Source organism: Salvelinus namaycush, chromosome 1, assembly GCF_016432855.1.
Source record: "Salvelinus namaycush isolate Seneca chromosome 1, SaNama_1.0, whole genome shotgun sequence".
Lineage (NCBI taxonomy): Eukaryota > Metazoa > Chordata > Actinopteri > Salmoniformes > Salmonidae > Salvelinus > Salvelinus namaycush.
The window spans coordinates 18,913,076-18,924,791 of NC_052307.1; the positions used below are offsets into that span (position 1 = coordinate 18,913,076).

At 43.0% G+C, this 11,716-nt stretch overlaps 1 protein-coding gene across 1 annotated transcript; it reads right to left on the bottom strand.

The window, feature by feature from the left end:
• Positions 1-3,129: 3,129 nt before the first annotated feature.
• On the bottom strand, positions 3,130-10,383 carry tor2a (torsin family 2, member A). The gene is made up of 5 exons (XM_039005924.1): positions 10,245-10,383; positions 7,112-7,377; positions 6,670-6,845; positions 6,010-6,137; positions 3,130-5,892 (listed from the first exon to the last, which is right to left on the bottom strand). The coding sequence occupies exons 1-5, from the start codon at positions 10,372-10,374 to the stop codon at positions 5,648-5,650; spliced, it is 945 nt and encodes a 314-aa protein (XP_038861852.1). The 5' UTR covers positions 10,375-10,383; the 3' UTR covers positions 3,130-5,647.
• Positions 10,384-11,716: the final 1,333 nt, after the last annotated feature.

Below are 11,716 nucleotides of genomic sequence, written 5' to 3' on the forward strand. Positions count from 1 at the left end.
GGATGACATAGTTGATTGGCTCTAATGACAGCCATTATGCTCTTTGTTTTTTTGAGCGACACCAATTGAAGGAGAGATTTTATATTGAGGGATAGAAAGAGAAGCAATCTCTGTTTATTACCTGTGTCATCAACATCCAATCTAATGTTCAGAATTATCACAGTAGGTTGGTGGCACCTTAATTGGGGAGAACGGGCCCGTGGTAATGACTGGAACAGAATAAATAGAATGGTATCAAATATATCAAACACATGGTTTCCAGGTTTCCAGTTTGATGCCATTCCATTTGCGCCGTTCTGGTCATTATTATGAGCCGTCCTCCCCTCAGCAGCCTCCTGTGATGTAGATGTCCTATAATCAACATGTCTAGAAACTTTAACAAGCAGAAACAGAAAGGATTTAAATCCTAAAGTGGGATGCAGCCGTTTCTACTTTGAGCAGCATTAGTCCACAAACGTTTCACGTTCCTTTGCATAATCAGCAGCATTACCATAACGCGTGGGTGGGAATAGTCATTCATCAATCAACATTGTTGGGAAAGTGACCATGTCAAAGTGTTTGAGCAGCAGTAGGCCTATATGAGGTCAGATGGAGTGGTGTGTGTGCGCACAGTGGGGGGCTTGGGAAGAGGGATGCGTGTGGAGAGAGAGGGGTTAGTGTTGTCATTAATCATTCTAAGTTGGAAGAGAATGAGAGGTGTCATGATATTATTCCTCCTCTTCCCTAAACCCACCAGGCTAGTGGCTCTCACACTCCATCCGACCACATAAAGGCCAAGGTCACCTCACCCCCACCTCCCTTCCTACCTCTAACCGTCACCCCTCGCCCCACATCCCCCCCACCACTCCCCCCTTTGTCCACCTGTTGTCGTGGAGACTAATGCCACAGAGACCACCTTTTTGTTGTGTGCAAGGGTTTGTGTTGAGGTCAAAATGGAAGCTAAAATAACAGAATCCCACACTACACCGACCAAGCCATGACACCAGGGTGGCTGTTCCACCTCCCTCCTTACCTGTACTCACCTGCAACACACAGGGAGAATCTGCCTGATACGTTCTATCCTTCACCCTCTTTAACAAGTTGAGCAGGTTATTTCAACACTAAGTATCACACTCAAATTATATGTATAAATAGAAAAAGGACTGTAGCCATATCATGATTGAATAGCACATTTAGTAATTGATAGCAAATGACAATAGTAGATTCACAATGATTTCAAATAAGACCAATGGGATCACGCTACACTCATACTCCATCGGTCGTAATGCTAGTGACATAGCAAGTGTCCATGAAAACCAAAGTCTTGTCCTGTGGCTTCTCTCTGCTGCTTCTGCAATGTCTTGCAGCAAGAGTTTGGTTTGCCAACAGTCCCAAATGATTGCACACAAAAAAGGATTTAACTCTTTGTTGCAATTGTCCCCCCACTCTGGCCCACCCTACTCCCCCCCATCCTCTCCAACCCCTACCTCTCCTCTGACCCAGGCCATGTGGATAAAAGACCCATCAGAAGTATCGCTGGCCACATTTACAAGTGAAAGAAAGCCAATAATGGAGCGGTTAGAGAAAGAATAAGGACACAGAGGGGCACTCACAGATGTGGAGGGGGGAGGAGAGGGGTTGGGGTGGCCCATTGTTGCCCAAGGAATGGGGGAGTGAGGGAGGTGGTGCAGTGCCTTTTTAAACTCGATTTGTGACGGAGGAGCGGAGGGGAGAGATGGCCATACAGAGGGTCTGGCTGGAGGCCGGGGCCCAGGCTGGTCCAGCTGTCCTAGGGGAGCGTGTGAAAGCAGGCCCCAACAGGCCCAGAGGTCAGGCCAGGAGTGTTGGAGGGGGACGGGGACGGGGTCAGGGATGGCGATACAGAAAACCCTATCCTTTACTTCAGCTTGGGTGAAGAGGCCACTCAGAACAGTGACCCTTTAGGCCCCTAATCTTCTTCACTGACAGGGAGTGGGGGGGTGGAGGGGGTAATGAAGTCATCACAGTAGGGCTGGATGGAGAGAAGTGGCATATATGTGAGGAAGTCTGAAAGGTCTTAAGACAAGGGACTCCAAATGTTGTGAGTACACAAGTTGTTGGTCTTAGTGGAGAAGAGTTGTGATCGACAAGACAAACTATAGGTAAGTCTAGTGGCAGTGCTTATATTTCTTCTCTGGCATCTCTCATTCACAGCCATGAACGCACACACATATACAAACACCAACAGAACCTCTGACACCTGTTCATCTCCTATGGAGAAACTATTAAGAAACAGATGCCTCAAGTCCTCAACTGGCAGCCTCATTAAATAGTACCCGCAAAACACCAGTTTCAACATCTCTAGCGAAGAGGTGACTCCAAGATGCTGGCCTTCTAGGCAGAGTTGCAAAGAAAAAGCCTGGTAAAAGAATACAGACACTGGATGGGCAAAATAACACAGACACTGGACAGAGGAACTCTGTCGCCAAGAAAGCCAGCATCCCGGAGTCGCCTCTTCACTGTTAACGTTGAGACTAGTGTTTTGTGGGTACTATTTAATGAAGCTGCCAGTTGAGGACTTGTAAGGTGTCTGTTTCTCAAACTAGACAGTCTAATGTACTTGTCCTCTTGCTCAGTTGTGCACCGGGGCCTCCCACTCTTTCTATTCTGGTTAGAGCCAGTTTGCACTGTTCTGTGAAGGGAGTAGTACAACATTGAAGTTACTCCACAATACTAACCAAATTGACAGAGTGACAAAGGAAGACTACAGAATAAAAAATGTTTCCAAAACATGCATCCTGTTTGCAGTAAATGAATGCAAAGCGTTGTTTGGGGCAAATTCAATACATCACTGATTACCATTTCATATTTTCAAGCATGGTAGTCGCTGCATCATGTTATGGGTATGCTTGTCATCGGCAAGAACTAGTGAGTTGTTTTATGATAAAAAATAAATGGAATAGAGCTAAGCACAAAAAACCTGGTTCAGTCTGCTTTCCAACAGACACAGACAAATTCACCTTCGAGCAAGTCAATAACCTAAAACACGAGGCCAAATATACACCGGAGTTGCTTACCAAGACGACATTGAATGTTCCTGAGTGGCCTAGTTACAGACTTTAATTGGCTTCAAAATCTATGGCAAGACTTGAAAATGGCTGTCTAGCAATCAACATCAACCAACTTAACAGAGCTTGAAGAATATTGTACAATCCAGGTGTGCAAAGCTCTTAGACGTAACCATAAAGACTAACAGCTGTAAATTGCTGACAAAGGTGATTCTAACATGTATTGACTCAGGGGGTCGAATACTTATGTAATCAAGATATATTATTAGGGTTTAATTTTTCATTATTTTTGTTCTACAAAATGTTAGATTTTCTCCTCCACTTTGATATTACAGATTATTTTGTGTAAAACTTTGACAAAAAAACCCAATTAAATACATTTTAATCCCACTTTGTAACAACAAAATGTGTAAAAAGTCAAGGGGTGTGAATACTTTGAGAAAGCACTAATCTTTCAGCTAATAGCTGGTATAGCCAGAGTCAGGGTTACTGGAATAAAAATTGAGGGGTAACAACTTATAAATACATATGAGACAAAGGTTGAGACTGACAAGACAATGGACACTTTTGTTCAAATGCAGTTCTGGATATTCCCAAAAAGAAAAGGTGAGGGCATCTTCCAAAAAGGCCGCAACAAAAGTTTTCTAATGCATAGGTGCTTTTTTATTTATGAAAAACCTGACACGTTTCGACCGCAAATCGCCCTTTGTCAACGCTTGCTTTCTGGTCTGCCTTTTCGCACTTCTGGACGTGTTTAGTTTCAGTCAGGAGCACACTGTCCACTGTAGGATTAGACAAACAGCATTTTTATCAAATACATGCTTGACACAAATATCCAGATACGGTGGATGAATGTGGGTTACAGTCACAACCTAACTACTTCAATCTGTTGTTGGTGTAAAGCGTTCTCTGGAGGCATTTTAAGAAGGGACAACACTATATAGATTTCTATAAAACTTGATGAAAGTTTATATTGCCTTAAAGCAAAATGGTTAAATAACTGATAAAGAAACCAAGGCTATTAACTTTGATAACTGATTTTGGTAGAACCTTAAAACAAAATAAAACTATTTTTTTTAAACAATTACATTTCCTAATAAATATACAGACAAGCGAAGGTAATAAGATATTTTCTACTCAGTTCTTAATAGTGCAAATTATATAAACATTAGTTCAAGTATAAAGAAGGCAACCCTTTGATTATCCCACTTCCACCAGCAAACACTTATTGACAACCTACACAGCCTCCTGTTCAGAGATTACTATGAAAGAACAGGCTCCCTCTGTCCAAAACTAGCCTGTAAAGTAAATAACACATATTTAGATTTACAGTTTGTCATCATGTATCAGTAAAATGAAAGGCAGATGCATTTTTCAACAGCATATGACGCATATCAAAATGCATCAAACAAAAATGTAAAAAGTAAACTGACATTGTTTTTCCTGTATGTCCAAATTCAAGTATTGTAAATATTATTTAGGCTATTTCATCATAAACTGAACTTCTAGGGCATCATCCATACTATCTATATGTATGTATGTATGTATGTATGTATGTATGTATGTATGTGTTATTATATATATATATATATATATATAAAATTATTATATATATATATATATATATAATAATTTCAAACCAACATTTCTCAATTATTCTTTGTTTCTCTTTTCATCAACAAATAATTCGACAAAGACTCTTAAAAACAGTGATTAAAAGAATAATCTTCAATGAAAAACTCTTGAGATGTTCTATTCCGTCTCCTTGGCTATCAAAAGAGCCTTTACTGCCACCAAGTGGCAAGAGGAGCACACTTTCTCTGCTCCTAGTTGCCTGGTCATCCCACCATGATAACGCTTGATCATTCAACTTTCAAGTAATGACAGATTGTTTCAATTTAACAAAACCTGGTAGATAAGGATATATGACACAATGCAATGCTAACATATCCACAAATTAATCTGACTGTAGATAATGGGCCTGATTGCCAAAATCCCAAACTATCCCTTAACATTACCTCTTACATTCCCCTTAAAATATGGCCTCCCTTTTGGTCAGCGTTATACTTCCCTGGAAGAGTCTATTCCTATTGGAGGAAGTACACATCCCTGAATGAAGTCACAGATCACTGGTTCATTTTGACAACATTTAGTGACCAGTCTCCTTTCAACCAGTGTTAGCTAGTAGCAATAATTGTGAAATCATGATGCATTCCCCTACGGCCACACTACACTCAGAACTTCAATGATGCACTTTTCTGTTTAAAGGAAAGGTTGTTGGATTGGAGGTAGAGGCTGGCTCTCGGTTCCAGACACTGCAGAACATCTCTCCCACTGTTTCTGAACTGAATCCGGGCCGGGGGATACATCACTAGAGATTCACAGTAAAAATGTGATCAATGTTAATGTTTCTGCCTTTGCAGCTCTGACCTTGTGTGTGCAGACCGCCTCAAAAGTCTACATGCCTCTTTGAATACAATCAATCTTCTCCTGTTTGTAGTGTAGATGTATAGATGATCTTCATTGAGAAACAGTTCAGTTCACCGTCTGATACAATCCACCCTAATCAGTTTGAGGCTCTGGGAACAATTCTAACAATTAAAAATGGCTTTCACCTTAACTCATAGGAAGAGGTTGACTTTGGCTGGCACAGATTTACAGCCCTTGCTGGAGAAGTGTTGTCCCTGCTCGGGCATGTAGACAACGGCTCCCCCTACTGCCTCCACCACATCGGTGCGCTGGCACTCACCCCGTTGGCAGAGCTCTCTGCGGGCACAGCGCTCCACATGGCGTCTGCCCAGGGGCAGGAAGGGCACAAAGCTGGTCAACAGCTTCTCCTCAATGATGCTGGAATGGAAGAATCCACCTGGGGGGAGAAAGACAGGGCTGTTCAGAACTGTTAGAACGTAATAACGTAAAACTTTAGAACAGTTGTATTCTAAATGAATGGGGCTGTTGATTGATAAGTCAATTAGGCTCTTACTTCTGCTGTTATTGAACACTGCCTGTGAGATTGCGTCCTCCAGATCCACCAGCCTGATCTCCTCTCTCTCCTTGCCAGCCTGCCGGGTCTCCAGGGCCATTCGGTGAATCACCTCCTCCCCAATGGTGCTGCAGCCACAAAATACAGCCAGTCAGTCACACTTTCATCACAAAACAAACAGACACATTGCTTGGTAGTATCCACCGGCAAATAGCAGGCAAGCTCCTGTACCAGATAAAGTCCTGATGGATGGGGCAAGTGATCCTGATGAGGTGAGACACACACACATTGAAGCCCAGCTTATAAGCACTTCCATTTCAGAACCAAATGACAGTGAACGCTAACTCATAACAGGGGCTTTGTGATACAAATTATTTCTACAACCTACATGATATGCTCCTGTTGTTAGAGCAATAACCAAACCTCTCACAGAATCACCCTCTCAGGGCACTAAATTAACACTTCTAGACTGAACTGCAGTAGTATTGTCAAATTCCCTGGACAATGGCTAGGAATACAGGAACTCTACAGGGGATCGATCTACTAAAAAGCACAATGATAGTTAAACATCCAAACCTTCAAACGTAGGATATTTACAGTAACCGTGAGATAGATATTCAGTCAACTACCACAAGGCCATCTACATCAGCCTGCCGCTACCTGATGAAGATGTAGATGGCCTTGCGGTAGTTGGTGCCGAACACGGTGTGTGATGGCCCGAGGAAGGGCTTCAGGATGTCGATGACCCCCGGGGGCATGTTCTCCATCTCATCAAAGATGAATATGGAGCGGGCACAGGCCGTCAAATTCCCCTGCACCCAGTCCTTCAGCTCCAGCTAAGGGACAATAGGGAGGAAAGAGTTGGGGTCAGAACCACTTAGCAATGCATGAAAATAATGTTGTTTCACAAGGTAATGGCTCAGACATACAAAATGCAGGAAAGGTTGTGGTTACAACATAAAGCTGTGACTTGACAAGAGCACATCATGCTGATTGTAGGGGAATAGTACTGTCTCAAACAGTAGGCATTGCAAAGGTGTGTATGTGTGAGCACTAAGCAGTACATGATACTTTGTGGTCCAAGTTGGGAGAGATGCGCTACCCTGTACTGTTGGACGCGGTCAGGCAAGGGGAAGTGTAGTGTTGGCACAAACTGATGGATGTAGGGGCTGCCCATAGCCGTGCCATACAGGTGTCTCCCCAACATGGAGCTGACCAGAGTCTTGCCCGTCCCTGACCCCCCATGGAAGGACAGGACGAGGGGTCGGTCTGGACTCTCCTTCTGAAGGAAGTTTGCCACCTCCTCTGATACCGTGTCCTGGGCCAGATGCTGTCCGTAGAGATTCTTATACAGATCCCATTCCAAACCTGGGAAAATAGATTTGCAGAGATCAAGGTGTTGGACTAACAAAATGTAGTTAGATCAAAACCAACAAACTTGCCATGATTTCAGTATGACAGCAGTGCTACAAAAAAAACACTTGGCATGCACAGATATGTGAGGGAACAGTCAAGCAAAGATAATAACCCCTTTGAAAGGTTTCCTTCCCCTTTCATCTGTGAGTGTAGTCTATTTGCAAGCTAGCTAACAAGAAACATCTAAGACAACTGGCAAGCTAGCTTGCTCTGATCCATCGCACAACACTAATGGGTTGCCTCTGCCCTCTCACTTTCCAAGTAATCTTTCATAGCTAGAGGATTTGTTTCCCCAATTCTGTTTAGTGGCTGGCATCAATATAGTTTCGGAACTTACCAAAAATTATACACGTAAAGTGACACAGCACAGAAGAAACTCGTGTTGTCGCGCGATGACCCAGCGCTAACTAGCCTAACATGTTGACCAGACCGGACATGTCGGGTGCGCGAGCTTTGCAAAATAAATGTAGAAATCCATGTTATTAAATTATTGCGCCAACTAGTGTCTGCGTTGCCAAGGGCTAAAATAGAAGTCATTCCTATTTCTGATGCAGATCGCACTGCAAGTCCTGCCTCTCCCATCTCCTCATTGGTTTATAGAAGCAGGTACCCACGTGCCATCTCCTCATTGGTTATACCCACATGGGTGAGTGAAAGACGAACTGTTTTGCTGGTCGTCGTGGTAATACTATTAAAGTTTAGACGCCGATCACCATATAAGTTCAAAGATGAAAAAGCCTGGAAGGAGGAGATGACTAGAAATTATTTGGTTGACCGTTTTCTGTGTGGATTCAATTGTCGGAGTAGAGGACCTTGTGCATTTCAGGTTAAATAACAACTCAATGTTTATATCCCAGGACAAATTAGCTAGCAACAGCAAGCTAGCTAAATAGGACAAATTAGCTAGCATGTGCAAGCTAGCTAGCTAAATTGCCATACATGTTTAATGCTTTTCGACCTGTCCCCAAATTAATGTAATTGGTTCAGAGTTTGTTTTGATATTTTAACCTGCGTGTTGTTATCATATTCGGTGTGGGGGGACAAAATACATTTATGCACACGCGCGCAGCCAGTTTGGGTTCCGTGTAACAGTCTAATATAATTAGCTTGTTAGCTAACGTTATTATAAAGAATCAAAACTTGTTAACTATACTGAACAAAAATATAAATGCAACATGTAAAGTGTTGGTCCCATGTTTCATGAGCTGAAATGAAATATCCCAGCAATTTTCCATATGCACAAAAAGCTTATCGCAGACAGCGTGTATGGCGTCGTGTGGGCGAGCGGTTTGCTGATGTCAACGCTGTGAACAGAGTGCCCCATGGTGGCGGTGGGGTTATGGTATGGGCAGGCATAAACTGCAGACAACGAACATAATTGCATTATGAGATACCGTGACGAGATCCTGAGGCCCATTGTCGTGCCATTCATCCGCCATCATCATCTCATAATGTACAGCTCATGTCACAAGGATCTGTACATAATTCCTGGAAGCTTGAAAATGTCCCAGTTCTTCCATGGCCTGCATACTCACCAGACATGTCACCCATTGATCATGTTTGGGATGCTCTGGATTGTCAGGTTCCAGTTCCTGCAAATATCCAGCAACATTGCACAGCCATTGAAAAGGAGTGGGACAACATTCCACAGGCCACAATAAACTCTATGCAAAGATGTGTTACGCTGCATAAGGCAAAATGCATAACGTAAACTCACGTAAACTCGTACATCGCCTTGGTCCGTACAATTGCCCTTATTTTAGCGCCCCAAAAACGTAATACTTCCAGATCAACTGTAATGTCAATACCATTGTAAAGCACGATTTCTCCCCTTTCCAACAAAATCAATTACATGACCTAAACACTGCCCGTTTCTGCATAATTCAAGCAGGCAATGAGCCCCGTCAGGTCTTTTTAAAAATGGCGGGTGGGGAAGCGAAATTAATGCGTTATAGTGAGAAGGACAGATGTCGTGTGGGAAAATTGCTTTTTTCACTTGATCTGTCCAACTTATCACCTTATCGCCTCTAAAATGTAAATAAAACACTATAAAGAGTTTATATAATGTGTCATTACATACCTATTTGAAGGTTTGTGTCGAATTTGAATCGGGTTTTTAGGGCGGTGCTAAAGTGATCTTGGAAGTAAACAGCGGCTTTGAGAAAGATGATCTCATGCAATGATGACGAAAAAACTGACTAGGTATCCCCCCTTACCCCGTCACTGTCCATTTCTTGTTTTTACACGATGAGAGAAGTGCTACACCAGGTGGAGAGAGATTGTAAGACAGAAATAGTTGTTTTATGCATGCTGTACGTTACGACATGACACGTCAAGATGTAACGGAGGGTCAGTTTTTTCAACTTTTCTCCAATACTATAGAGCCAGTACCATGTCGATCAACGCTTGAATAGAAACCTAGTTCACACCCCCGATTTTGAAGTCAACACAGTCCCATTAGTTTACTTTGTAGCCTCGTTTGAATGTCGCGGTTACGCACATTTGTACGGAATGGGGTGAGTTTACGTTATCTGTATTCCAAGTCATGTGAAATCCATAGATCAGGGCCTAAATAATGTATTTCAATTGACTGATTTCCTTATATGAACTTTAACTCAGTAAAATCTTTGAAATTGTTGCATGTTGGGTTTACATTTTTGCTCAGTGTAGCTAATCATTTGCAGAACCATTTAATATCACTACGTTCGTTCACTAGCTAGCTAACTCTAGCCATGGGGTCTTCTTACAAACAATAAACTGCAGCAGCTCACCAGCTGGTTAGCTATCTACCCTTCTAGTCATAGCTTCCGTTTTCTTACCTCGTATATTTGGTTTAAAATCACAATTGCAGTCAGAAGATATGGTGCAGCTGATGCGTTCAAAAAAACATTGGACGCCGGGGGAAAAATAAAGTAAAACCAGCTGTATCACAGCCCTTCTGACAGCCATCTTGCTTGTTATGTGTCTGACCGCCGAGAATCTGTTGCCACGCAATCAAAATGTTCAAGTGTCACCGCTAGGGGTCGTCGTTTGTAGTTTTGTTTTCTTCTAAATTAATTTAAACACACCACCGCTATGCTTAACATGAACAGCAACTCCCACAATACATCTGAATAAACGAAGTCCGGAGCAGTGAGTACTGTCAAGGCGAGGGTTTTCCGACTGTTTTGAATGAGATCAATCGTTGATAAAATATCAAACTTTACTCGGTATGGCAGCGGGTCAGCACGGCTGTGCTGTGATTGGGTTAGAGATGGTAGGAGATAGTGATAGAGAAGAAAATGAAGCAGGTATGGAGCATAGTGGTACAAATAAAGGAGGAAGTAAGAAAGAGAGTATGGTTAGAAAGGAAGCAAGAGGCAGAGAGGAGTCGGAAAAATACGTTTGAAGAGAGCAACTGTTTCCAACGCTAGCGGCATTTCGAATGTAGAAAGTGCGGAGGAAGGGCAAGAAAGACACGAGGGGAGCATAAAGCGATTCTGAAGTTTAGGGGGGGAGTTGGGGCGATGAGTCCGATAAGGTTGACGGCTGTGATAAAATAGTTGATTGGGGAAGTTGTCAATGATAAAGTGTTAAGAGATGGGAACTTGTTGGTGTTCTGTAAGGACATGGCGCAGAGAGCTCTCATAGTGAAGCAAATAGTGAAGCAAATAGGGAAGTGTAAGGTGGTGTTGAGCAGCTGGAATGATCAAGCAATGGATTAAAGGGGTGATAACAGGAGTGCCTGTGAGTTTTAGCACTAAAGAGGCAACGGACAATCTGAGAGGAGGCGTTCTAGTGGATGTTCAAAGATTGCAAGCAACAAGGGGTGGAGTTAGGGTAGATGGCCCCTCTTCTGTTACACTTCAAGGACTGGGGTACTGCCAAATATAGTAACCATAGGATAGGAGTTATTATGTGAGGGTTTATGTACCAAAGCCTTTAAAATGTTATAACTGCCAGAGGTTTGGGCATGTGGCAACAGCCTGTAAAGAGAACAATTGGTGTGCCAGGTGTGGAGGGGAGCATGAGTGTGGGGATGGTGTACAACCTAAGTGCTGCAGCTGTGGGGGTGCTCATAGTGTGGCATATAGTGGGTGTGAGGCTATGAAGCAGGCAGTGGAGGTGCAACAAGTGAGAGAGGAGTGTCATATGCTGAGGCAGTGAGGGTGGTCCAGGGAGATACAGGTTCAAGGGAGAGATGGGTAGGAGCATCTAGACCAGGGATTACGGGGCAGGTGGGAGGCGATATGGTATAGATAAGAGAAAGTTGGTGACGTTCATAGCAGGAGCTATCAATAGCACTGCTGAA

Excerpts from the sequence above, each read along its gene's own strand:
- tor2a (XM_039005924.1), bottom strand. The coding sequence starts at position 10,374 with ATGGCTGTCAGAAGGGCTGTGATACAGCTGGTTTTACTTTATTTTTCC. Across the intron at positions 6,846-7,111 it reads ACCGCGTCCAACAGTACAGG|CTGGAGCTGAAGGACTGGGT; the intron begins GTAGCGCATCTC and ends ATTGTCCCTTAG. Across the intron at positions 5,893-6,009 it reads AGTGTTCAATAACAGCAGAA|GTGGATTCTTCCATTCCAGC; the intron begins GTAAGAGCCTAA and ends TTCTCCCCCCAG.